The 27,834-nt window shown below is 39.8% G+C and overlaps 1 protein-coding gene across 1 annotated transcript; it reads right to left on the reverse strand.

Moving 5' to 3' along the window:
• Positions 1–605: 605 nt before the first annotated feature.
• Positions 606–27,834, reverse strand: TES (testin LIM domain protein). The gene is made up of 7 exons (XM_064142084.1): positions 27,641–27,834; positions 17,854–17,939; positions 9,302–9,554; positions 7,615–7,947; positions 4,246–4,461; positions 3,539–3,697; positions 606–1,994 (listed from the first exon to the last, which is right to left on the reverse strand). The coding sequence occupies exons 1-7, from the start codon at positions 27,665–27,667 to the stop codon at positions 1,803–1,805; spliced, it is 1,266 nt and encodes a 421-aa protein (XP_063998154.1). The 5' UTR covers positions 27,668–27,834; the 3' UTR covers positions 606–1,802.

Consider the following 27,834-nt stretch of genomic DNA (forward strand, 5'->3'; position numbering starts at 1 on the left):
GACTGTGTCTCTTCAGGCTCTTTCTTGCCCTTTCCCTTCTTCCAGGCACAAGGGATTTCACCTGTCTGGAAGGACTTCTCAAATCTCATGGAAGGAACACTTTGTGGAAAAATGGAAGTATGTTCTCTTATTGAGGCATTCTGTTTCCCCTTGGTTTGGGTTGTATTCTTGCTAGGTTTGCAGTTCCAAGTGGTACAATCTCAAAGGAATGCTGAGTTTTGGGTACAGCCTAAGGATCCCTGAGAAAAGCTGTACAAGCTTTGTAGCAGCTGTCTCAGTTTCGCAGTACTCAAAGCATCACAGTGTACTTTCTCACCACATCAGTTCACCTGTGTGAATTCCAAACTTCCTGTGCTACTTCTTAAGGCCACAATTTAGTGAACAAAAAGCAAATTCACACACAGTTCTGAGTAATGTGTCTGTTGGAACAAGGCCCATTGTTTTGCACCTGTAAACGCATCAGCAACGTTGCAGCATTACCCAAGACAGTAAGCACTTCACAGGAATACAAGCATTAAGCTTTCTGGAAACAAAGGCATAAGTAGCAAAATATTTCCTCTCCTCTTGGCCTCCCCTAATGGCAATTCAGCAACAGAGCAGACAACTGAAGCAAGCAACACAAATTTTTATTTGTAAGTGTTACAATAGAGCTACTATAAAACTTAAGAGCAGATCATAAGACTTGCATAGATTGATTTTATTTGTATTTTTTCCCCTAGGCCAAAAGACTCTCCACTCTTTATTTTGCACAAGGATAGCTAACAAGTTTTACTGTAGATCTGTAAGTCTTAAGAAAGGACTACACATTTGGTTTATCTAGTAGGCAAAGCTAATACACAGCTGTGACTTTTTAAAAACTCAAATACTGAAAGTCTTTGTGCTTTGGTTAAGAACTTGTAAATCAAAAGCCTTAAGTGAGATCCTTTTACTTAACTACATTCTTGGAAATGCATATGGTGTTGTGTGCCGCCTCCCTCTGACAGAAAGCACAACTTCCCAAAAGAACATTCCTAAGAAACCCTACACAACCAGGAGACACAGAAGCCAGTCCTGACGGGATAAGTGACACCTACTATCTGGTGGAATTTCTATTTTTTTATTGTTATTTCATCTCAGGAAGACCTTCTCCTCTATGACTCCTTCCTCCCAAAATCCATAAAGTAATTTTGACATTCACAGAAATAAAAACTCTTCCAGGCATGAACATTTGTAAGAATTGTGATCCACCACAGTTTTCTACTGAGGCAATTACTTGAAGAACTAAATGTGAGAGCAGTCACTATCCCTCAAAAACTTGTGTCTACAACAAGCAAACGAGACAACCTTTTTTCTAGGAATCCATTCTCCCTGCGTGCTTGAGGTCTCGCAGACAAAACTGTACGTGGCAATAGAGCTGATCCACCTCATCTAAAGTGCTTGATGAAAGCAGGGAAACTAAAAATAAGTTAGTGAACTTGAAAGTGGAAGAGCTGTATTTATCACACAGACAAAACGGGAACATTTTTCACAAACTCTTTTTCATCAGTCAAGATACAGCAAAAAGCCTTCACGGTGAAGTGCTTCCCTTAAAGTGTATGTAGTTCACACCACATTTTTTATTACATTTCTCAGACATGAAGTCATTTGACATTAGACTCAGGAAGAATATCTCAGAAAAGAAAGTATTATTACAACCAAGAAATGAAGATTATATAGCAAGTTTTAGTCATTAAAACAACTTTGGAAAAAATGCTCTTTAATACTTTCAATGTTTTTAAATGCCTTTGGAATGCAGCAATGGTTGGTTCTGTGCATGTCTTCTCTTAAGACACAATCTTCTTCTTACATTCAACAGAGCAAAAGACCATCCCTTCCACTGGCATGAACTTCTGGCCAATTAGACACTTGCTGCAACAGGAACATATAAAGCATTCCTGCGTAGCGTGCCAGTTGAAGTTGTTGTATGTCACACGCTGAACTTCTGGATCTATGGCATTATGACAGCCTTGGCATATCTGTTAAAAAATAAAATGATACTTAAATGAAGCATACACATAATTTCTACAAGTCCAATAAAAGCTGGAGTTCTGAAGTATTATGATGGGAGAACAATGGCAGGTGTTAATAGAACCCTTTGCACTTAAGTCTCCAGGGTTTGCTTTTCTTAGATTTCTAAAGCAGTTTCTGCTCAATATGTGCCCAAGGACAGAACACAGTGCACACAACAAGTTAGCTGCTACTAGGACAAAACTTAAACAGTTTTGATAACTAGAATTTCCCAAAGCCCAAATAATGATAAAAACCTGTCAAGTCAAACAGCACAGCTCTTCCTATATCAGCCCATATGTTTGAAGAGATCAGTTACAAATCCTTCTGCCCACTGACAGCTGTAAACCAACATCAAGGCTTAAAGGCCACAAGTCTAGGTTGTGATCAGTTTTAAAATCCAGTTGTCAAAAGTTACAATTTAGACCTCAAAGACATTGATGCTTTGTAAGGAAAAAACCCACCAAACCCAGAGACCTCTATAGACAATAATTCTTCACACCTCCCTCAGATGATCAGCAGTATGGGAGTCCTGGGAGAGGTTGGAAGTGACCTAGAAAGATCACCTAGTCCAACCCCCCTGCCAGAGCAGGATACTAGATCACACAGGAAGGCATCCAGGTGATTTCTGAGCATCTCCAGAGAGGAAGACTCTACAACTCTCCCCACGGCAGCCTGTTCCAGTTCTGTCACCTTCACAGCGAAATTTTTTTTCCTCATATTTACATGGAACTTCCTATGCCTCAAATTCCACCCAGTGCACCTTGTCCTGTCATTGGGCACCACTGAGGAGATCCTGACTCCATCCTCTTGGCACTCACTTTTTACATATAAACATTCATGAGGTCACCCTTTAGTCTCCTCCGAACTACACAGACTCAGCTCCTTCAGTCTCTCCTAAGATTATTAATTGCCAGCTAGAAACAAGAGATGTTCCTCCTTTAATTGTACAAATGGTTTAAATGCATTTCTCACTGAACTCCCAACTAATATCTAGTTAATTGGTAGATAAAAATGGACCACCATCTCAGAGCTCCCAGCATAATTACAATTCAAGAACTACCATCCTTTCTCAGACTTACAGCTTCATCCTGCCAGTCACTCTCCTTTATAACTCCTAGTTAGAGATACAAAGAAGCTGCCACTACAGCCTTTAGCAGAGCAGCTAAACCTGAATCCCACTAGTCACATGGAACTATGGTTGACACAAATGAAATGTTTAGCAGCTTTATACATCTTCAACTACTTTACTTCCTGCTTCACCAATAGCAAAGTTAAAGGTACTTTCAGAACAGTCCATTTTCCCCCCAAACTTATGAACTGACAAAATACTTGGCTGCTTTTAAGATTTTTTTTTCCCCCAAAGAAGATGATGATGGATTGACTTGAGCCTAAGCTTGCATTCAATTTATATTCTTCAGATGCTCCCACGCTTGAAGAAGGTAAGAGTTTTGAGCTCCACAGAGGTACATTCCCTTCCTCCATAGCACCAACACGCCTGTGAGGACCTTACCGCAGCATGGTTCTTCACATAGCAGGGTTTGCAGACTGGCTTGTCATTCACCATTACATAGATCTCTCCAGCCAACACACAGTCGCAGTCAAAACAGCAGAAGTGTTTCAGATGCCAGCTTTGACCTTCTGCTTGAGTATATTCATTGTTGAATATCAGCTATTAGGAAGATACAACCAAATATAAGTACATTAAAAGAAGAATGCAATTCAAATGCACAAAGCTAGTTTCTGGGTGTCCTGCAATTTCCAAAGAACTCCTGGTGATCCCACCCTTTTCTAATGGTTTTAACAACAACAAACATGTTCACTTGTTGGGCAAAACACTCCAGTTCGTTCAGTATATAGACAACAAATACATCAAGAGTGCTGTGCTCTATATCCTCTGCAAGGTTTAATTTTGTGAGGCGCTCCCCCTAGTGCCGTTTATATGCAAACGGCTGCATAATGGAGACTGCAGAATGCAACCCACGACTGCAAATTCTTTGGTGTCTCTGCAGACTGCACAAAATAACCCCCAAATCCAAAGCAAACTACAGATATTCCTGAACGTGGAACACCCACATCAGTTCCGTTTCTCTGCAACTACAACAGCTAAAACCGGTGAAGGCAGAAACTTCTCACACCAAAAGATTTTACTGAAAATCATATTTGCTTCTCAGAAGAGCAAACTTACACCCTAAAATAAAGAACTAGAAGGTTTCCTACCTCATCACATCCAGCACAGCGGGGTTTCTCACTATCACAATAATGTCTTCCACAATACAGATTGTCATTCTTCCAGAAATAGATCATGTCTACTAGAAGTTCATTGCAGATGCAACAGACAAAACACGCTGGGTGCCAGAGTTTATCATATCCAGCACGTTCTGCATAGACAGCTGGGTCACCTTCTTTCATGTTCAGTTTGCAGCAATAGCAGGACTGGAAAGAGGTTATTATAAAATTAACAATGACTTTGAAGAACCACCTATTGCTGACATACTTCATAAACTGCATATTCTCAAACTGAAATTATGATTGCAAGAGTAATGCTTCAGAGTAGTGTGCCTTGATGCTGCAGTCCTGGTTTAAGCAATTTGAGATGATGCACATGCTAGCAACACAGCACTACTGCTACTTTAACAGATTACTGTATTTTGTCACATTCACATGCTTGCAACTACAGTCCAGTGCTGAAAAAAACAAGCAACTAAAATCTATGTTACATTCTATAAGCCTGGCATATTCAAAACAAGAATAATAAGCCTCCAAAGCTAACCAACTAGAATGACTAGAACATGCAAGAAAATGGATGTACTCATAGGTGGTGAGATGGTCAAGTAGTATCTTGCATTGCTGGTAAGGAAAAAAGTGAGTTATTTGAAACTCATTCTACTTAAAGTGATATTCTAGGATGCTAGTCACTCATGGCTGTTGTCCAACAGCTTAAAAGTCATCTCAGTATGGGGATAGTGATTATGGAAAAGGGACTACAAAGTTCATGAACACACCTACACTACAAATAGTTCCAAAAAAGCTCATAGTCAGTCTCCTGCCCTATATCTTCTTACAGAGAGGGTTTTGTGAACAAGTCAAAAAACACAGGTGGTTTGTATTACTGAAACAAAAATTGCTATCTAAAGTTTAATCAGCAGTTTGGCATTTCCTGCACTCCAGTTGGTCTGTGGAAAGGGTTGAACATCCCATGGGAAGGTTTTCTCTATGATTCACATCACTATAAGGCCAGGTACAAATGGCTTTTTAAACTGCACGCAGTACATATGTATATAAAAAATATATATTAAAAAATGTGTTGTTTGTAAAGCATATTGATAAGATCTCCAGACTTATTTCAGACAAGCAATTTCAAAATATACTGAGACATCAAAAGGGGAGGAAGAACAGCCTGGAACAGAATGAAAGGGGAAATTAATGAAAAGTAATACACGTAATGCCTTTTGATTCTTTCTCTTGGAGTATGAGCTCTAAAGCAGGAGTCAGTTGGAAGGTTTAGTAGCTAAATGGACCCAGATAAGGGCAAGGTGATTAATTTATCTACTGTCTGCAACATCCCCAGTCTAGGTGGTTAAAAAGTACATAAAGACATTCGCTGCTTTAAAAATATCCTGGATGCCCAATTTTTCTGGGTGTTTGGGTTGGTTTGGTTTTTTTGGGGTTTCAGTCATGGTAGAATAGATTGGGCTTTTTCCAACATGAAGGGAATTATTATGGGTGTATTACTATTAGTGGAGATCTGGTTGTTTTGTTGTTGTATATTTTAAATTGTGTTTAAAAAAATGCAATCCAGTCCTACAGCAAAAATCAGTTTTTCAAGAGATTCTATATGCCACAGCTACAGAAACACATGTTTTTCAGATGCAGTCTGGAAGACAACGTACAAGGAAATCTGGAGAGCAAAGATGCACAACTAGTGGATAAGAGAAAGTGTGGACAAGGATAGCAATACTTCTGCAAGGTACTTAAGAGCTCATCTTTGCAGTGGTTTATTTTTAACTCTTAAAAAGAAGTTGAGATTTTTTGATTTCTGCAGTGTGATTTAGTGCTACATCATCTAGCTGAGACTAAAGAAGTACTTAAAAGTAATCTTTCTAAATCCTCATTATTTAGCACATGGTAAACTTAGTACCTTACAACAGATAAGCAACTCAGATGTGTCACACTATTAAGCATTTCTAAACCTCTTTAAAAATCACAGTGATGAAGTATGCCTGGCTTAAAAACAGTATGAAGTATACTCTAGGTGCTCAAGTAAGAAGTTTGGAAGTGCTAAGCAGGGGTAATGTAAAAACAGAACACTTTTTGGGTACAATTACTCAAGAGGATAGTGTCTCCTGCCTTTGACTCAATGCATTTCGAGCCAGTTGTCCAGCAGGGGTACAATGCTAAGTGTGTATTTCTGTAGGTCTTTTTCAAGTGAAGAATTGTTGTGGTTGAATTAAAGTAACCTAGCAGGAGAGACAGAATGATAGCAACCTATTCATGCTAGTTTTTAACACCTTGGAATTTTCATGACAAGACAATAGCAAATACAACTGAATAATTATATTTAGAAATTTAATACAGGGAACCAAATGGTACAGCACAGGGCTGATTAAGGTAAGTGGGCACGTTCAAAGGTAAACCAAGTTACTTCTGTATTCCATAGTATATTACTTCTGCTGTAATTAATATGCCAGTGTAAACAACAAACAATAAAACCACCAAAAAAGCACACTGCACTCCTTAACACTGTGAAAACCATTTTCTGCAACCATGTTAACAAAATCAGTTATCTCTATATAAAACTTGTGTTTATTCCTACATGTAATAGCTACATTTCTGGAAATCCTGGTACAGAAGTTTTGCCACTCTGCAATGAAGGTTGACCTTCATTAAACTGATTTAGCTTTACTTTGGTAACCTTACCCCTATTTTGTATTTGCAATTAGTGGCACAGAAGATATGAAGTTACATCAAATATTTTATTTAAACTACTAGTTTTAGAAACAAGATGAAAATTAGATAATTTTGCATACCTTATTTTTTGAGCTATTATAAGGTAGAATTCAGATGTCAAAAAAAACCCCACAAAACCCAAGGATGAAACACCCAACCCAAATATGAAAACAAAGCTAGTAAAAGCAGCTGTTACTGCAGGGAAAGGTGTTACTTAATTATTTCTTAGTTTCACTTAAACACAGTTTTTCAAATTTTGGGGAATTCTGGTGCTTTTCCCAGAAAGAAGAGAAAACAGGCTTCTAAAGTTAAACTAAAGACTTCAAGAGGAGGAAAGTGTAGCAACCAGTCTGTAAGACTACACAAGTTTCTTCATTATTATTCTGCAAAAGCTACACTGTATCTTCAAGCTAACATCTTTTTGTAATACAGATGAAAAGATCACCTAGGAAATTATTTGCTGAAGTGCACTAACTACAGTCAGAAATCAGGGTGCTGTGCAGACACTCACAGTGTTTTCCATATCCCCATCTTTCCTTCCCAGATCTTCACTATTCCAAGTTAATTTGGGTAAAACAAGCAAAAATAATTCAGATGATAATATACCTTCTTGTTGTATTTTTGTTTTCTCATACTTACATACTGAGATGCCTTCTTATCTGAGGACTTGTCTTCCATCACTCCTACTCCTGAGGTGCCTCTGTAACCGTTGTCCAAGTTATTCTTGTCAGCAGCTTTTGTTTCCACCTCAGCAGGGAGCTTGACATCTCCTACACCAAGTGCCTCGTTTTTGTACTTCTTCACAAATTGTTCCATCTGCTTGACTTCGCTAGAGGAGAGCTCGTGGCATTTTGAAGGATCCTGATCATGGGCAGGCAGCTGCTTAGCCAACTGCTTTTTCCTGTACTGTGCACCTTCTGAGCCAGCAACAGGCTGCTTCTCCTTTGGTAGCATCTGCATATACTGCCTAGCCTGAACCAGGAGAAATTAGATATCAAATGCCAGTTCAAGCTTTTAAATGAATACACAACTAAAGCCATCTCTACTGTTGTTAGTAACAGTCAAATTTGTCAAAGCCAAGCTTTTTTTCCATGAACATTAAGCTCCTGAAATGCAGTAGATTAGGACAGAACACAGCAGATTAATTAATGGGCTTCTTCCCAGAGGAAGAAACAGGCCTCCTTTTAAAACATGCAGAATAATTACTAATTCCTAGAGTAAATAACAGTATTTACACAGCACCTTGTCTCTTCACAGCTACATAAAGCTACTGATCATCTCTACAGCTTTAAAAAGTAGAAACTGAAATGGTATGCCTGGAGGCACACAACCCATTGCAGAAATAATTCTAGTTTTAATAAAGCAAGGGTAAGCCGAAAAATCCAAGGGTTAACCAAACGTTAAATTACAGTTTATTTAGATGCACAAAGTTTAATTCACTGAAAAGGGGTATTTTGAGAGCTAGGTCAGAGACAACGTGATTCTAACATGGATCACACAGCACTGCAGTACAGTAAATTAGCAATCAAAGTTTGAAAAGTGAAGCAAAATCCTCACAAGGCTATCTACCATCTCATCTACTTCAGCTGAAAACATGCTAGAAGAGACTTGCTCTTTTAGATGTCAACACTGACCTTGTTCTTTCCATATACAGTAAAAGCTATACACAAGACTGAGAGTTCCTCTCAACTTTAAACAATGACATGAATTGTTGTGGGGTTGGTTTTGGTTGTAGTTTGGAGAAGGAGGGAAGAGGTTGGGTTGGCTTGTTTTGTCTTTCTCTCTCTTTTTTTGTTTTTAAAGCCCACATTCCATGCAACTTTTTTTAATTTTATTGGAGGGGGTGGTGGTGAAAAAATAATGTCAGCAACACCCCTGAGGGGAGGTTGTAGCCAGGAGGAGGTTGCTCTCTTCTCTCAGGTGGCCAGCACCAGAACAAGAGGACACAGCCTCAAGCTACGCCAGGGGAAATTTAGGCTGGAGGTGAGGAGAAAGTTCTTCACTGAGAGAGTCATTGGACACTGGAATGGGCTGCCCGGGGAGGTGGTGGAGACGCCGTCCCTGGGGCTGTTCAAGGCAGGATTGGACGTGGCACTTGGTGCCATGGTCTAGCCTTGAGCTCTGTGGTAAAGGGTTGGACTTGATGATGTATGAGGTCTCTTCCAACCTTGGTGATACTGTGATTCATATCTACATGACCTTTTCAGTAGAAGACTGAGAAAAAGAAGACTACAATGGGTGTATATATATCCTTCTAACAAGCACTACTTTTCTATTTCACATCAATTCCCGTCTTGAACACAAAGAAAAAGTGAGCTGGACTTACAAGTGTCTGGTTCTGAACAGGAGGAGCCCACTCAAAAGTCACGGTATCGATGGAAATGTTCTTCTTGGCTGGCACTGGATTAGTCAGTATCATTACATTGCGTTTATACATGGGAATGCCATCATTCTTCAGCTTTGCAATAAGGGTTGTGTATTTGGTGTCCTCAAAAAGCTTCCCCACTTTCCGATCTTCCTCATTGCTTGTCAGGATATCATGCTCTTCCTGGCCACATTTGCAGTTACGGCATATTTTTCTGGAATGGATGGAAACAGAAACAAAGTTAGTGTCTCAGCTGAAAACTCCATCTCATGCTAGCTGCATGTGTATAGCAACATCGCTGAGAACCGAGGTGAGGAGAAAGTTCTTCACTGAGAGAGTCATTGGACACTGGAATGGACTGCCCGGGGAGGTGGTGGAGTCGCCGTCCCTGGGGCTGTTCAAGGCAGGATTGTATGTGGCACTTGGTGCCATGGTCTAGACTTGAGCTCTGTGGTAAAAGGTTGGACTTGATGATCTATGAGGCCTCTTCCAACCTTGGTGATACTGTGTGATTAGCAAATACACAAGTTATTCTGCAATATGCCAAACACTTCTGGAGGCTATTCTCTTTCCTCCCGTTATACTGTTTACTTTCTTTGCTCACAGAGATTGCAATTTGACAGATATCAGTCAACAACATTAATGGATTTTTAATATGGTATTTCATTTCTTCAATTACACCTCAGTACTGATCACACTGACACACATATCCATTACTACTCACCTAACCAGATTTACTAAAGATAGTCACCCATGAGCTAACTTAAATGCATCAATGTGACCCCCTTCAGTTTCTCCTTTCAGTTTATCAGGTTCTGTCTATACAGTCAAAATTAGACACATGACACTCTTTTCTTCACATGCATTTCACTGTATGCATGATATTTGGTTATCACAGGAGTCCTGCCAAGTGGAAACATATTTCCTAGAGAGGAAAAAAAATTATATTCTACAGCCACATATACAGTGTAATTGCACAAAGCTCTGTTCAAAGTTCAGCATTTAAAAGAGAAGATAGAAGAAAAGTGAAAGGCTTATACGGACAAAGCCTTTCAGACATCTCTGAACCAAGTCAGAGGTAATCTGGCACACACTGTACAGAGATTTTTCACAAATAACATCCTTAAAAGGTAGAGAGGTTTACTTAGATCTAAGTGGTATTCTTATATATACACAACACTTCTTCGAAAAAGGGCTATTAGACAGCAATTTATTACCTTAAGCTTAATTAAACAACTCACAGATAATAAACAGAATCTTGCATTAGACAAGCTAGTTTATTATTAATTAACAGCTTCCCCAGAGTTTGAGTTCAGAGCAGTCAGCCACAATATATGGAAATTAGCAAAAAGTTGAATGTTAAGGGTTCTTATTATAGCCTAAGAAAACAGATCAGACATCTGGTTCTCTAGAGTCTGAAGAGCCATGATTATATTTTACCCCAGTACTTCTTATGCGTGCAGTGAATAGCATAAAACTGCTACCTATAAAATGCTTCTCAATTCTGCTTGCCAAGACCCATCGAATTCTAACATTGCTCTGAACCTTGCTGTCTGAAAGTCTTAAAGGCAAAATATATACTTTACCTTAAGGCAGCTCCCAGGTACTTGACAAGAACATGCTATGACTACTTCAGGCCCATCATATGAGAAAGAAAGGAGCTACGTGTAACTGGTCATGCAAAACAATGCACAGTCAGCCCTGATACACTACAAACATATGTCAGGTCATGACCTAGGGTACTATCATTTCAGTGTCCAATGAAGTCTGCCTTGGTCACATAAGTTGGGTGGTGGAACATTGGAACAGGTTTCCCAGGGAGGTGGTTAGGGCCCTATCCCTTGGAGATAATCAAAGTGAGGCTAGACAAGGCTCTGGGCAACCTAGTTTAGTTGAGGAAATTCCTGCTGACTGCAGGGAAGGTGGACTAGATGACTTTGTGGGTCACTTACAGCCTTGACCCTTCTATGATTCTATGGTAATCTAAGTTATGGGGATTATTTCAAATAAAAACAGCTAACTCTGCAACAGAAATAGGACTTTTGATTCAAAATTTGAACAAAATAAGAGCATTAAGCAAATTAGATTCTGCTTTGCAACATAAGGACCCGATGAGATCAGTAACTGAAGCACAGGTTTTCTAACAGCTTGAATTGCTGACTCATTTCTACAAGAGAAAAGTTTCACATCAATACTTATCTAGGTATCTAAGTAAACACTAAGCACTTTGCAATGTCTCAGTTTACCAAAATATTCAGGCATGAACTAGCACTGCCCACTAAGCCTAAGTGCTGCATTATGCATCTCAAGCACCTGAAACAAAATTTTGCAAGATCTTCAACATCACTCTTCATGAGTTCTTTACCTAGCTGACACTTAAGAGGCTATTTAATATACTAGCAAAGACATTTATATTCACTTGGCTCATCTTTTAAGGCATGCATGATTATATCTTATTACCAACTCCCAGCCATGTCTATTTTGAGATTTGAGGTGACCCTTTTTTGCAGGTTTAGGACATTATTACATTGTGAATATCATGCAGCTATGTGCCTCACAGCACATATGCAACTTGAAGCAGTTTGTCCATTTGGATAACAGATATTCTCTACACTTTTTCAGCTTAAGTCTTTAACAAGAGTAAGTCCTAGATTTGATCTTGCCTTTTGACAGGATGTGACCTAGTAAAAGTGGTGAACAAACATTATCAGGTAACTGGCAGAGATCGATGCAAGTGAAGTAGAATCTTGCTGTTCAGAACTGCTCTGCTTGCAAAACAGAACTTGGTACAACTCACATTGTGTACTGTCCTTGTGGTCATGATGGTAGGGTGACAGTTTGCACAGCTCTTCCCATTCTGTACCACATCCAGCCACAGTGAAGCAGCCTCAGTATGCAGAGATCAGACCATTCCAAATAAGCTTTAGCAGAAATGTTCTCAAGACTTTGAGGCATGCTGTAAAGGCCACAAGTGCATCCTGGTTTTGCTTACGCTATCATATGAAATTTCTTATCTGTTTCTCAGTAGTATTCTCTTAGAACGCAGAACAGCTTTGAGATCATGTTTTTACTTTCAACAAGAACACCTTGACTTAACTGCTTTTATCATTCTCAGTCCCACCTTAAGGCTTAACACATTTCATTTGCTGTCCTACTGATAAATAGATAAGCAGACAGTAGAAAAGAAGTAAAATTCATCCAGCTTCTCCTTGGGTCCTTCCTGGGGTCCACTGTGAAAACCAGGATAGAACTACCGTGCTTTATATTTGCATTAAAAAGAATGAAGTACTCACAGATTTCCCCTCACCTCAGAATTACTTCAGTAAAGAATCTGACTGCATTAGTTTCAGTCTAATGCTACTTTGGTCTTTCAAGATTAAGTGAACGGTTTGCAAGAAGCTGTTGTGGTGGCTGCGTTACAAAATTACAAGTGCAGTGACTCTTGCATTAGAAAAGAAACCATAAAGAATGTCGAGAATTCCAAATCACAACTGATATTAGCAAGTCTCACTGAAGTGGAAGGAAAAGTCCCTGAGACTACTGTTATTTCCTCTGCTCCCCAGGGCTCCCCTGGCTCTCAACCACATAAGGATATCTGCATACTGCTAACAGTCAGAAGACAAAAAAGGTTTCCTGTCCTGACTTATAATCAATCCCTTTTCTTTAATAATTTCTAGTTCTAAAAGATATCAAGCTAACAGTTACACATCTAAGTCCTGCACAGTACCGTTTACCATTTAACTATACCTTTTTCCACTAAGCTGCCACATCAGAGACTTGTTAGTCACTGTCCCTTCTGCAGAAGGGATATGGCTAATTCTCTGGTCATGACACAGCTAGCTTACTGAAACAGCCCTGTCCCATTACCTTAAACATAATATTCACAAGTCTGTCTGATAATTGATGCTTAATTTTTAGAGTTAAAGCAAACACCTCACATGTGCCAAGAAAAACAGTTGCTATTATGTACATGCATTTATGTATACGTGCATGTGCATAGACTTAACTTTATCTCTCTTGGCTCGATCAAACAGACAGGCAGTGAGAATATTTCTCTCTTCATATGTGTTGTCAAGAAACATTTTCCTTTCATCTGATGACATTCAGAAAGATCCCTGCTGAAGGAGTGCTAGCAATTCCTGATTAAAATATTCACAGCTATCAGGAACTCAGCAAAGGAGACAAATATTTCTCTAGTTACATTTTAGCAGTTTCCCAGCTTTTTCCATTTGCATCATTGAAGACAGGGATGAAGCCTCAAAATTTGTGGAATTGCATTAAATATCACTGTCAAAGACAGATGTAGCAGATTGTGTCTTGCTTTCAGATGGGTAGAAAGAGGCAGGGAGAAGGGTATGCATACCCCATTCTCTTTCCCCGGCTGGGAAATTCCAGTGTCTGAGATTTCTATTGACAGCAAGGGTCAAAGACTTCCAGTTCTTTCTCCAAAACTTAGTGTCATCAGTTCCCCTAATTTTCCATGTTTGGATGTAGGGAGAAGAGAGTAATTTATATCATGACTCTTTCTACACTGGTTCTGCAGTGGTACCTAGTGGCAGAAGGAAGCAGCTGAAGGCACAAAGAAGCCCTCAAGAAATTTCTGTTAAGTTTTAAGCCCCGTGTCCTCCACACAGAAAAGATTGATTTTCCCTGTGATCCTTTCTATTATGAGTTCTTGCTATTAATGCAGCTACAGTAAATACTTAGGACAGTGCCTCAGTACCTGTCTGACCGGTTTAGTATCAGAAAACATAAAAAACAAGGATTGTATCTGTGCAGAGAAGCCAGATGCTGAAAGTGGTCATTCCCAAGCTTAAGACGCTTATCTCCAGAAGCTTTTTAATTTCTAGGCAAGCTGTGTTGGAGACAATTATCACTTTCTAGTACATGCACAACCAAGATAGATCAGAACATTCTCTCCTGCTTTTAGAAATTTCTGACTCCTGTGTGAAATGTATCCCCAAAGAGCAAATGTATTTAAGCAGCATGCTATTGCAGACAGCCTGCCTTGCTAAATTTGTGGAGGCTGTTTTGCAATCTCAAAGAAGTTTAACATCTGAACTGCAAAGACTGTGTCAGATGCTGCTAAGTTTGGACAGAAGCATGATTCTAAGGGCAATTGGAAAAGCAGAAGCTATTAACACACTAAGCAGGTAACTGTCCATCATTCAGCTACCACTGTAAACAGTGGCTCTTATGTAGTTCTGGGCTCCTCAATTCAAGGGAGATGCTAAGATACTGGAATGTGTCCAGAGAAGGGCGATGAAGCTGGTGAGAGGCCTGGGACACAAACCCTATGAGGAGAGGCTGAGGGAGCTGGGGTTGTTTAGCCTGGAGAAGAGGAGGCTCAGGGGTGACCTCATTGCTGTCTACAACTACCTGAAGGGAGGCTGTAGCCAGCTGGGGGTTGGTCTCTTCTCCCAGGCAAGCAGCAACAGAACAAGGGAATACAGTCTCAAGTTGTGCTGGGGGAGGTATAGGCTGGATGTCAGGAGGAAGTTCTTCACAGAGAGAGTGATTGGCATTGGAATGGGCTGCCCAGGGAGGTGGAAGTGTTGCCATCCCTGGAGATGCATGGATGAGGCACTTAGTGCCATGGTCTAGTTGACTGGATAGAGCTGGGCGATAGGTTGGACTGGATGATCTTGGTGGTTTCTTCCAACCTGGTTGATTCATTTTGCATAGACCTCACATCACTGTGGCTTTCAGAACTTCAAAATTTTTGGACAAATTTTATTAATGCCTTTGTTTACCACCATGTGTGTACTAGCCTAAATTAACAGTTCTACACCTATATAACCATCCCACACACTGTGCCAAGAATTATAGCATGAAGTGCTTAAACAGCACTTGTCACCTGAGAAGAGCCATTTTCCAAATGCTCCAGCATAGAGAAGGGTGTACAAACTCCATGTCAAACCCTGCTACTAAAAGAGCTGCACTTGGATTTTTTTCCATGCACTTTCCTGTCTGACTCCCCAAAGGCAGAGTTGAGGTGCAGAAACACAGAAGGAAATTACATCTTCGCTCTCTGAGGCACACTGAAGTTTTCACACAGCAGATCTAATGAAGTGATCTACCGAAGCACCTCAGCTCCACCCAGAAGAGGGCGCTGTCAGCTTTAGAGAATACAGCACAGACTGCTGCTGTCTTGCTTACTGTACTCCATCTGCCATGTCTGGAGATTACTTTCTTCATAATGTCTGCATGGAGCTGTCCTTAGGATTTGTGGCTAAACCAGCCTTGATATCACTTGCTATTTTTGATTATTTCTGGCATAGTGTCAAAGCCTCCTCTTTTTTGGACTCTGCACCCACCTCAGTAAGCCAGAGGTGGGCAAGAAGCTGACTCAAATTGGCCAGAGGGATACTACATAACATCATGCTCAGTGATAAACAGGAGTAGAGGAAGAAAGAAGTGGGGTTTCTGACATCCAAAGTGGAGACTACTTGGACACCGGCTAAGCATCAGTCTGCTGGTAGAAAGTGATTCCCTTTTCATCCATTTTTCTGTTCAAGTGGTGGACTGCCAGAATCTGTACCATGCAAAGCATATATTTATTTCCATGGAAAACTGTTTAGACAAACCTGATTTGAGTTTGGATTCACACCCTTACTGTTTCCAGGGGCAGCTCTGCACCATTCTAGAGTTGCCTTAAAAGTTAGCATTTTCAGGTATTTTAGAGGTATCTGCCAAGTTTGTCTGACATCTTGATGATGTTCTTCAGATTACTTCCAGGTACCTTATTTACCTGGTCTGTTCTATATAGACACAATTTCTCAATTTAAAGCAGCAACTATTTAAGTCTTTTTCTTACTTGCTCTTGACTCTCCCATCTACAAGCTCTTATGTTCTAGGAGAGACAGTACTCTGATGAGCTGTGTATTCAGAATGTGGCATAATGAGCCCTAACCACAGGATCACACTGAAGTGTGTATTAAAACCAGACACAAACCCCTCCAAATACACACAGAAAACCAGATGCTTTCTTATTTGGTAGTTTGCTATTACATGGTTAAATCATTTCAGGTATATTTTACGTCCAAAATTCTTCCCTGTTAAAAATAAGCTAGGAATTACAAGGTCTAACAACAGGAACTAAGAAACAGAGGACAAAAAAGAAGAGTTGAGAAAGTCAGCTGCACTTGTGACCTCCACATCTATCTCACTATGAACAAAGAGCTTTCAAGTAGGAAGTGATGTAATTTCTAACTATGGATAAACTATTTGCTCCTACATTTTAAAATCCTGTTTTATTGAATTACCAGTGCATATTAAGTGTTTCATTTTATTGTACTAGTACCTCTACAGGAGTCCTCTCAAGTGACTGAGAGTATACTATAAAAAAAAAATTGAGAAGAGTCCTTCCATAGATCAATCATTTCTTTTATCTTTAGATAATCATATTTAGTATTAGCTTTTCTCATTCCACGTTGTAATTTGTAGGTCATTTTACATATATATTACAGATACATAACCAAGAAGCTATATCAACTTACAGTAAGTTTTTGTTGTGGTCTGCTTGTCTGGTTATTTTCTAAATTAAGTCTCAGCTGTAGTCAAATACTTGATCTAAAATAGAGTATCTTAGGCCTTATCTGCACTTGATGCCATTATGGCTGGAGTTGTAAAGCCTGCCTTAAATCCCACCAAAAAAAAAACCTACTGCAGCTAAAGTTATGACTTTAGCTAACTACCACTGGAGAAGTGCAAAAATGTCCATTATTAGCATGTGCCAGTGCTACTAACAGTTATTTTTATGTCCTTTCCAGGGAATTGTTTTTTAATCAGAATCACTACACTACATCTCAAAGCACACCCACTATCATCAGTGAACTGGACTAGTTAAGTATATGTATTAATACATTTATGCACACACACACAGAGTTTCAGTAAAAGAAAGCTCTTAATAGAATACAAATTTTCTGCATAAGTAAATTGCATAGACCACACTGCAGACTATTTACTGCTACTATCATCATCTTGTTAGTTTAGGAACAGTGCATCATCCGAAGCCAAGTATTATCCACCTCATTTGAATTATTACAACTCTTTCTCCTCTGAGTCATCTGTAGATGTTTAAGAAGTTTCAACATCTTTTCAACACAGACAATTTTACTGAAAACCCCAGATCAAAGTTTATGTATTCAGTCAGGAGCTGAGAAAGCTTTCTAGTCCTGAAATGAAGCACACTTCTTCACTGTAATCTCTCTTACTGTAGGGATGGAGATGCTTTTACAAACCTACTTCAATTGTTTATTAAGCTAAAGCAAACATCTCAGTAGAAGTACTAGCACTGACTTCAGTGCAGATGAAATGTTAGTAAGTGATTACATATTTAAACACTGCTGTAATGCAGCCGAGAAGGCCTGGCCCTAAGTCTCTACACAGCTTCCTTAACATACCTGAATAGTTTAACTGCAAGAGAACAAAAGCAGTTACTTACACATTTGCATATACGTGCCAGGATCTGCAGTGCTGAGTCAGGCTCAGATACATCTGGTGTCACTTACCTCCAGAAGTGAAGCTCAAACCCTTCACACTTATCCTTGCATTTCAAGCAGGGGGCACCAAATCCTTGCTCATGGCCCAAGCCCATCTGTGTACAGAGCAAGACGAATAGTCAGCTTCAAGGAATAGGCTGCATGAACTATCTTATTGCTGCCTTTATAATCTACAATCCACAACTAAAGCAGAAGATTAAAAATTTGCCTAAGGTGACATCAAAGCAATATTTTGGAGTCTATTCACCTTTCTACTGCACCTATGTAAATTTCAACGTTCACACAAACCTGTTCAAAGGGTTGAGCTAGCAAAGACCTCAATTCAAAGGACATTTAATCCAGCTGTCACAACAAAGGAATTTGTAGTATATCAAGAATTATAGAGATCCCATATTTCTATTCACTTACCTGGGCATCTGATATGAATAAAGAAAACATCTAAGTGATTATATTTGGTATATTTGTATACTTGAACTACCATGTTTCAGCTGGACTAACACCATCTTGCTTTCCAAGGAGAAACAGCAGTGAGCAAATGCAGTGACCATAAATGATATGCAAAGGGTTTCACTGAAGAGATTGGAAGGACATACAACCAATTCATAATCTGTTAAAGAATGACAGGGGTTGGAAGGGACCTCTGGAGGTCACCTAGTCCAACCTCCCTGCCACAGCAGTTTGGCTCTTACCACGAATGCAAAGTGAGCTGGAGCTGACAAGTTCTGGTACTAATCTTAGCTCTGGCAATGATAATACAATGCCAGGGTCAATCAGATGTAGTGATACAGTTTTAATAAGGAGATCAACAATTTACTCCAAGTAGTCATAGAACTACTCTTGTATATAAAAGGATATAAACAGCTCAACTTCCAACTTCTTTTTGTCCACAATGAAGGAATATGTTATTCATAAACCACCTGCTCAACAGAATACATGACAAGATGCAGGGAAGACCAAATTTTCAGTTATGAATTTCAAGCATCACTGCCTCCACAGTCATTAGACATCCCCAAGCAAATCACAGACCTGTTCTGTAGATTATGGTCAGTTTAGGGAGAAGAGATACTGTGGCAGCTATTAAGCTACTGCTTGGAACTACAGGAATGGACAGAGGGACATGGAATTATTTACTCCTTTCTCTTCTGAAAGAAAAAATACAAGCTTGTTATCATCATGGTGACATCTTTATCAGCCTAAAGGGCTCAAACTCACACGGCACAAGTGCAAGCCCAAAGCCAGATCAGTAGGCATTTACATATACATAGTTTTATAGATTATGTTTTTTCTCAGCTCAATTTTTGTCTCTACTGGATATACAAAGCCAATGTGTTAATAAAAGTTTGTCTCCACTTGAAGATGAGCGTTTATAGGAGTCTCATCAGGAATCAAGAGCCCCGTCTTGTACACACTGTACCTCATGCACACACAATACATCAGGAAACAACTGAGTGCCCTTGTCAAGTTACAAACGAAAAGAACGAAATGTTGGCCAGGCCATACTCTAAAGAAGAAGCTAAAGCAACACAAAACAATTGTCACCTGTTTGGTGGCTTTTAAAAATCACTCCCCACAAAAAGCTGTTAACATACATTTGCACTACCCTAAAAAAGAAATCAAAGCCTCCAATCTCCACCACCAGCCCCCTCAGAAAAAAAAAACAGTAAAGCCAACATTCTCTTACTGCTACTTCAGCTACTGACTGGCATTCCTTCTTCACCCTTTGGCTTTCTGCTCTTTTTAAAGAGGGATGGGGAAGAAAGGAGAATAATGGTAGTTTTATTAAAGTTGTAATTAGAATGCTTAGGACCCTACGATCACTACTGTACAGGGCACAGGAGAAACAGTCTTAACATTTCAATAATTTCCAAAACAGAAGTGCAATTGAGATGAAAATTATTTTTTTTCCCAATTTTTAAAATGTATAATTTCTAAGCCTCCCAGCATTGTTGTGGTGTTTGGTTTTTTTTTGGACACACATACACACAAAAAACAACCTCTCCAGAAGCAAAATAAGGGGAGGCAATATATGCCATCAAAAAACTTCACCCTAAACATACTCTCTGTAGACTAAATGGACAACAACCAGCAGTGCTAGCAGAGATTTTTTACCAAATACACAATTCTACATTCTCTCCCAGTAACAAAAGAACACATCATCGAGTAAATGCTTATGCAGCTTGAGATGAACTGAGTTAGGAAATGGGATAGACTTGTTTTGAAATTATTCCTCTTTGCTGTCAAAGAAGATGACAATCTTTCTTTACATAACATCTGGTCATCTTAAGGAAAATGTTTAGCTCCAAACTGGGGCACATTAAGAACCAAGTCAGACGTGATTTCAGAGAAGCTATGTGCTTGACTGACAAAGAATAAAGATGTAACAGTGATAGCACACAGTGTATTTGAGTTTGACCCTTAAAAATTCAGGGCATGTCATATATTCTTCCAGCCCTTTAATAGGCCCTTTTTCAGTGGAAAGGAAGCACCAGCCTCAGAAGTAACTGCCTATTCTTTGGCAGATAGTTTTGCTGTGATTTGGGAAATTAGAGAGCCTAAAGCTGCAGTGTGCTTCCTTGCTGCTGCTGCCTACATGTATTTCCCATGCCTTCTGAAGGACGTGGTCAGCTCTGTGCTGGAGCACCCAGAGATTCGGAGCAGGCTGAGCACTTGCTGGACTAGAAATGCATGCCTGAAAACAGGAGGGGTTCCATTTTCCCCATAAATGGAGTTATAGGAGAAACAGCAGAGATAGGTCAGCTGAAATACTGCCAGAAGGTGGTTTATTTCTGTTGACTGCCATTAATTTTCATTTCACAGCAAAAGCCACTAACTATCTAGTATTACCCAGATCGACATGGTAGGAGTACATAAGATAAATGATTGAGATCATCCATTGATTGCTACTTTCAAGATTAACAGTACCCTGAGGCAAAGAATTTTGAATAGCTACAGCTAAGTGAGAATTACTGAAAGACTGCCCTGTTTCAGTTTTACTGGAATCCAGTGTCAACAGTTGGCTGCCTTTACATCAAGAAACCATGTGTAGAAGCTTACTGTCATCTTAGCAGCCCAAATAAGAGTCTAATAGGTTGTTCAGATGTGTAAGAGAAAAAAACACAGCAGTTGCTATGAAATAAGTTAAATTTGGCTTATCAGAAAGTCTCTAAGTTTATTGAACACTACTAGAAGACCAACAAATGGTGTTCTTCCTTTCTATTTAAACTCATCAGCAAATGTTGTATTCCTGCTTTACTGCAATTTTAGGACACTGAATTTCAAAATTCAAATTCCTGTAAATATTTCAGAGGTCATCTGAAACAAAACATCTGCCCACGTGGGATGCTATTAAACAGTCATGGATGTAAATAGATTGTACATGCAGAGGTGGGCATCCAGTTTAGTCTGCAGGCTGATAAAAATGCAATTATCTTTTGTCAGTCACAGTTTTCATCATGTGGCAAGACATGGCTAAGCTTGTTAAGCTGTAACTTAAATGTGCCACAGTTCACAGTACTGGTTAAAGAAGGTGAATAAACCCAGAGGATTAGCTTTTTAGTAAAGTGTAACATCACAAAGAAAAAACCCAACCAAAACAAACCAAAACCCCAACAAGATTCTTTTTAACAGTCACAGCAAGAACAAAAAGAAAACAAATCTTAGATGAATTAACACATCAAGCTTTAAAATGTACTGCTGTCATATCCAAAATGTCTTTAAAAAGCATACATTAGGTTGAAAGAGCCCTCTGGAGGTGGTCACCCAAAGGCTCACAAAATACAGGGGCAACAGCATCATATTTGCCCAAGGCTTTGTGCAGATACAGGTTCAACAGCCTATTACAACATTGGACCACACTTAAAATCTGTAAGTTTAGTCAGAATTTCTCACATTGCTGCACCTGCCCACCATCTCTCAATATTATCACAGTACAGTAGCTAGGGTTTGAGTCAGTCTTCTCTGTTCCCTTTCACTAAGCAGCTGGGCACAAATGATACAAACAGTATAATTTGTGGACAATGTAAGAGTTTCATTGGAAGTCTTCAATTATTTTACAAGTTACCATTTAGTAGTTATCACACACAGTGAAAAAACTCAAAACTAGTTGCTCCAACCTTCCCACCCCTTTATAAAGGAGCCCTTGGGGTACAGCAGTAAAAAGACAGTGAAAGAGGAACCCATAACAAAACACAGAATCATTGGCATTTCTAGGCATCCCTCTCACAAGATTTCTTTTTCCTTCTCAGTCCCACCAAAATACCAGAGCTAAATAAGGTTTGGCTGCTTCTGCTTCTTCTTATCAAGGGGAGGGCAGGATGGATAGAACAACAAATCAAGAAGCTGCAACAGCCTTTGTTAATACACAAGTACTACAGATTTATTTTATTGTGATGTCTTCGACTAAATATCAAAACCAGCTCAGAATATAAATATTTGATGGCAGTCTAAGTGCAGTGTCTAAAAAGACTAACAACTATTAAAAAAGATATTTCTTCTGAACAGGAAATGAGTGCTGTTTATACCCAAAGTTCATTATTATGGTAGCTAAATTTGAATGCAGCTGATGCACCATAACACTGCCTGTGAACTTGCAAAACAGCAATATCCATCACCCAGTGCTGCAGAAGCATTTTCACAATATTTGGTGTATATTGTTCTGACATCAATGTTCTTGTCCAGCTGTATCTTCTAGTATTAGGTTTTAAGAAGAAGACCTGGAAACCTACACACTCATCAGGATCTTTAGCCTTGCAGGAAAGTGTATGCTTTTTTCCCAGCCAGTGCTTTTAGAAACTGCAGCTGGACAACAAAGGAAAGGTTAGGTAGACTTTAAACCCTCAAAAATACCAGAAACACATTTAAGGTAGTCCTAGAGTATAGTTACATGTGATGTAACCTGGAATTGTCATGACAAAAGTCTCCTAATTCCTTTGACACTTGACATGCTTCCTTTGACTAAGTTTAAGAGTACAGATTAACAGGCATGACAAGCTTTCCTCTTCACAGCTCTACTCCTCCTGCAGGTCTCTGGCACCTAGAACCTTACCAATTATGTGTGCTTACAGAAAGTATATGTTAAGTTGTGTGTTGTTTGTTTGGGGTTTTTTTCCCTACATACATACCCTATAATCTTACATATATATATACTAAACATGCATATTATTTTAAAATTGTATTTTATAATCTATTTTAAATTAAAGCAGAGTATATATATATTTACATCTACCCTATTACATCTGTGAACTTTGTTTGCTAGACAGAAGCCATTCATTTGCATGGTCAGTATGCTTTCTTGAGGTAAGAGAAACGCGTAAGACAGATTTTACAGAGAAAGTTTCCTCCACAATTTGTACTCACCATTATTAAGTTACTTAAAAAAAAAAAGTCTGTAAGAACTTCTGCAGAAACAGATCTTTGTGCCTCACCGTTTAATACTTGGTTTATAATTATACCACATCAAAGAAGTTTCACCTGATGCTAGAAGTCATTCAGTCCTTTCATTATATTTTATAGTCAAACACCTGGAGAATACCTGGTTTTCTGCAGCAGAAAGTTCAATTTAGCTTTGCCATCTTTGCCAAACTGATATCTAAACACGCTGGGTAAAAAGTAAGTAGAGGTGCAGTCAGAAAACAATTCACACCACAACATTCACAGGAAGCATTCCTCCTTAAAACTGAAGTAGTTACTCTCACATCTCCACATTTGTTTTTCTATTTCACCCTGTAGGCAAAACTTGCCCATGAATAAAATTGCATTTCCTTGATCTCACTATACATAATGAGCAGCAAAAAAAACCTCTATCATTAGTTTCCATGGCAGTAACACCAAAACAAACAGTGACCTCAACAGGAAGCATAACCCAGCAGATATTACTAAATCACACTCTGTAAGACACCAGAAGTTGACTTTGCTCCTGTATATACTTTACTTACCATTCATTTATCAAAAAGCATTACAGTTGTTGACTTAATGATGTCTAAAGCACTATTTGGTTTTCTGCTGTAACAACTGAACCGAGTCTCACATTGCAGAAAAAGAACCAGAGACCTTCCAGACATTGGAGAAGCTGCACCTCTTTTTCCCAAACCTCACTTCCCCTTCTTCACCAGAATCAAAATCCCTTTATAAAACAACTATTATACTGTGGAAGCTTATACAGAACAGACTCACTGACAGATTCTTGTTTTCTATAGTGAAGCAAGAGACCATGCTGCCAGAATGACTGCAAAGCAGGATCATGACCTACTGGTTCATTTTACCAAGTTCAGAGGTGACAGACAGGGCAGGAATCCAGACTGGCAGAACTTTGTTGTAACAGCCCTCAACAAAAAGCACTAAATCCTCATTTTCCCTGTATCCTCAAAGACCTGAGAACACAGTGTATATTGTAATTGGAAGAAACAGCAGTTTGTTGGTTGCACAAATACTTTTCAAGCTTGAGCTACCGTTTTTAAGCTTCATCTTTGTTGTGCAATCTTTTTCTACATACAAAGCTATCACCACAATGCTCAAATGGAAGAGCAATTGATTCCTACTGAGAACAAGAGCCTTAAATTACTCATCTCCTTCAAAGGGAATTTTTAACAGACAGTAAGGCATCAGACTTAGTATTCACATAGCAGCTAAAAAGACTGCCTTACAACTGATTTCCTCACACTAGACTTTTGCCAGTCATTCCACATTTCTAAGAAGCATGGCAACCTGACTACAAAGAAGTAACAAGCTATTCCATGCACATTCTCAGCGCTGAAAAATTCACTCTGAAACGTTTGTTTCCAGCAGACTGTGGACATCCAGAACCCAAGAGTCAAAACAACAGAGATACCTAGCTACTCTGGTGATTTCTGAAGACAGTGAGATGTATTTTACAAGCCATAAAAGAAACCAAACAGAAGAAGGTAAATGAAGAGTATGAGCTGAAGTAATTGTGTCCTGAACTAATTGATTCCTCACAGCCAAGAAGAGTAGGTTACACAGGACTGCTGCTTTTGTCTCATGGAATGGCAAATGCATAAGCTATTCATTGCTAAAAGGATGAGTTAGAAATTGTGAAAGGTGGGAGAGTATTTCTGCTCAAGAACAGCTCTTGTATTGCAGCAAAAGCAACTGCTGGCAGGTGAAGTGTGCTAGAACTGTTAAACTTGAGAAAAAAAACCCAAACCTATCAATAACAATGAAAACAGACTTTCCTGAGCTAGTTTGAAGTGTGCTTTCTCTTTGCTCAGTCCAGACATATAAACTTACTAGTCACATATATTCACATTTTTCTTCAATGCAGTACCAGCTCCCCAAGAGCAAACAGTAGCTTTTTGAAGAGACAATGCAGAAGCTCATAACTGAAGAGCAGATTCCAAGTTCAGAAGAGTAAAGGAAGGACAACTTATCTGGACATAATGTGGCAATGCCTGCTTTCACCTGCCCAGTGTTCTTGGAACTTCCTACCCAACAGGCAGGTTAGCCACTCATTATTCCTTAATCTCCATTTGCCAGGTGGGAATTACAATTCACTACAAACTAAAAAAGTTAACTTAAGGTATCCAGCAGAATTTGTAACATTACTCAAGTTATTCTGGATGGTGGTGCAAGACAGAGGTAAGAACCATGACATGTAATTAAATAACTCATTACTGTTGACAGACTGAAACTCTGACACAGATATCTCCACCTCGAGATAAGTTTCTCTTAAAGCCCAAGTAGTTTAACTGCTTTTGATAAACTTACAACTTCTAGAATGTTCTCCTGTTCAATAGAGGAAAGTTGGCAAAAAAAACCCATAAAGGTTATGGGAAGGAAACAGATTGAGAATAGGAATTAAGGGATGGAGATTGAACACATGCTGCTACAGACAGAGGAAGACCTAAAGCATTTTTTTGAAGAACGTTTCTGCATACAGCAGAAACAGAAAAGATTAAGATCTTCACCTCATCAACACCTTTTAGCAGTATTAACACTAAAGCTGTATAGAATGCAAGCTACTTTTTACAAACAGAGATTCCCTGGTATCTCTGTAGCATTATCTTATGTGTTAGTCTGAGCAAGTTCAGAAGAGTGTTTAGGAATTTTTGAAATTGAGGGAGGAGAAGAGTAAAAGATTGTCAAAGAGTAACATGGTAAAAATACTTCCAACACACATAACAACCCAATTACAACACTGCAATTTAAAGAAGATATCCAGCAACTTCATGTTCACTCAAAGCAAGACCAAATCATGAGCATAGTTTTATTAGCATTTCACAGTACATATTTATTTTCTCTTTAGATGGAGAAAATCCTGAATGGGAACGATCCATCTTCCATAAACGTGCATCTCTCTCCTGGAGTTCTAAAAACTTTCAGTGAATAAGCTTTGCGGCATCACTAAACTTTTAAATCACACTTAGAAAAATACGAGTAAATCTACTCAAGAAGCTTGTTTACACTACATGAAAGCAATCACACAAGGAGAGCAATCTTGTCTGCACGATTAGGTTCTAAGGACAATGGCAGTACCTAGCTACACCCATCTATAGACTGATGGCCTTCTGTTGGCTGAGGGATGAGATGCGTAGTTTCTCCAAACCAAGACTCTCATATACATATCATTATGATGCAACATCGCTTGGAGAAAGCTTTAACTCAAGGCTAACCTGCTGCAGTAGGCTCCAGCCTATGGAAAAAGGATACCTTAAAACAAGTTACTACCCTTAAATACTGCAGTTCAGGAGTACAAAACACACAAGTCCATGCAATATGAGTTTTGAAAGAACAACCTCCATATTAGATGCATTCCAGTGTTATCTGCTCTAGGTGATCTTGCTCTGGCAGGGGGGCTGGACCAGGTGATCTTTCGAGGTCCCTTCCAGCCTATGACATTCTATGATTCCGTGATCAGTGAGGGTTATATACAGATTTAACCAGTATTCTTATATAAGGCTCCTTCTGCCTTTATCATACAGCATCTTAGCAGATACTATAAAGAATTTCTTGCAATAAGAAGTCCTTATTTAAGCGCTGTATTTAGTTTGCAAAAATCACTGGAACCAAAGTCTCAGAAGACTGCCCCCACGTGAAACCAGTTTTACATATTGAGGCTTAAACAGCGAGTTTTGGAAAGAGATCTAAAACAAGTGATTACTTATCACTCTGTTGCTTGCCCTTCACTTCTTGCCGATTCCAAACGAGTCGATATGCCTTAAAAAAAAAAAAAAAAGGCAAACCGACCAAGCAATGAACCCTAAGTTTCCGTCTCTGAAGGATAATCCATACAAACGCTCACTACAGCTGTAATGAGCTAGTCACAGCAAAGGTCACAAATTAACCTTCAGCGTACCCAGGAAAAGCACCTGGCTGTGTTATCACCGCTGTGTCACACATGCGTACACACCCAGAGCCGACCGCAGTCAGATGTCAGGTTTTTTGTTGAGGGGAGCCCACAGCTGTTTTCACTTGCACGGCAGCGCAAGGGTACCCACTTGGCTACCTGGGGGACAAACTACAGCGTTTCGATTAGCGTCGGGGGTCGAAGGGAAGTTTTTATTCCCTCTGAGGGCGCAGCGCAGGTCATTTCGCAGGCAGCTCCTCCTGCCTCTCACCTCCTTCTCACCACCGAGATGGGGCGATGGAGCAGCAGCGGGAGGAGCAGGGCGCCACGAAGGGCGCAGTGTTCCGCGGCCAGCCCCAGCACTTGCGGGGCAGTTCCAGCCGAGCCTCCCACCACAGCTGCGGCGAGACAAGGGGAACCCACGGCCACCGGTCTCTGGGGAAGGGGCACGCCGGCTGGCGTGGCAGGTCACTCTGCGGGCAGCCCTCACCTTACCTTTTTCACTTTACTCTCTAGGTCCATGTTGCTGCCACCTGGCTGGGTCGGGCTCCGGAGCGGAGTGCGAGGCGAGCCGTGGCTGGCGACGCCGGACGGCGAGGCGGGGATGGTAGGCGGCACCCACCCCGCCGCCACTCGCGCCCGCCGCTGCGCTCAAACTTCCGCTGCCCTGCGGCAGTGGCTGCCGCCGA

The sequence above is a fragment of the Pogoniulus pusillus genome, chromosome 4 (genome assembly GCF_015220805.1).
Source record: "Pogoniulus pusillus isolate bPogPus1 chromosome 4, bPogPus1.pri, whole genome shotgun sequence".
NCBI lineage: Eukaryota > Metazoa > Chordata > Aves > Piciformes > Lybiidae > Pogoniulus > Pogoniulus pusillus.

What these genes read in the sequence shown, in the direction of transcription:
- TES (XM_064142084.1), bottom strand. Translation starts at nt 27,667, where the DNA reads ATGGACCTAGAGAGTAAAGTGAAAAAG. An exon ending in TAGAGAGTAAAGTGAAAAAG is followed by an intron (nt 17,940 to 27,640) that starts GTAAGGTGAGGG and finishes CTCTGTACACAG; the next exon opens with ATGGGCTTGGGCCATGAGCA. An exon ending in ATGTGAAGAACCATGCTGCG is followed by an intron (nt 1,995 to 3,538) that starts GTAAGGTCCTCA and finishes ATTTTTTAACAG; the next exon opens with ATATGCCAAGGCTGTCATAA.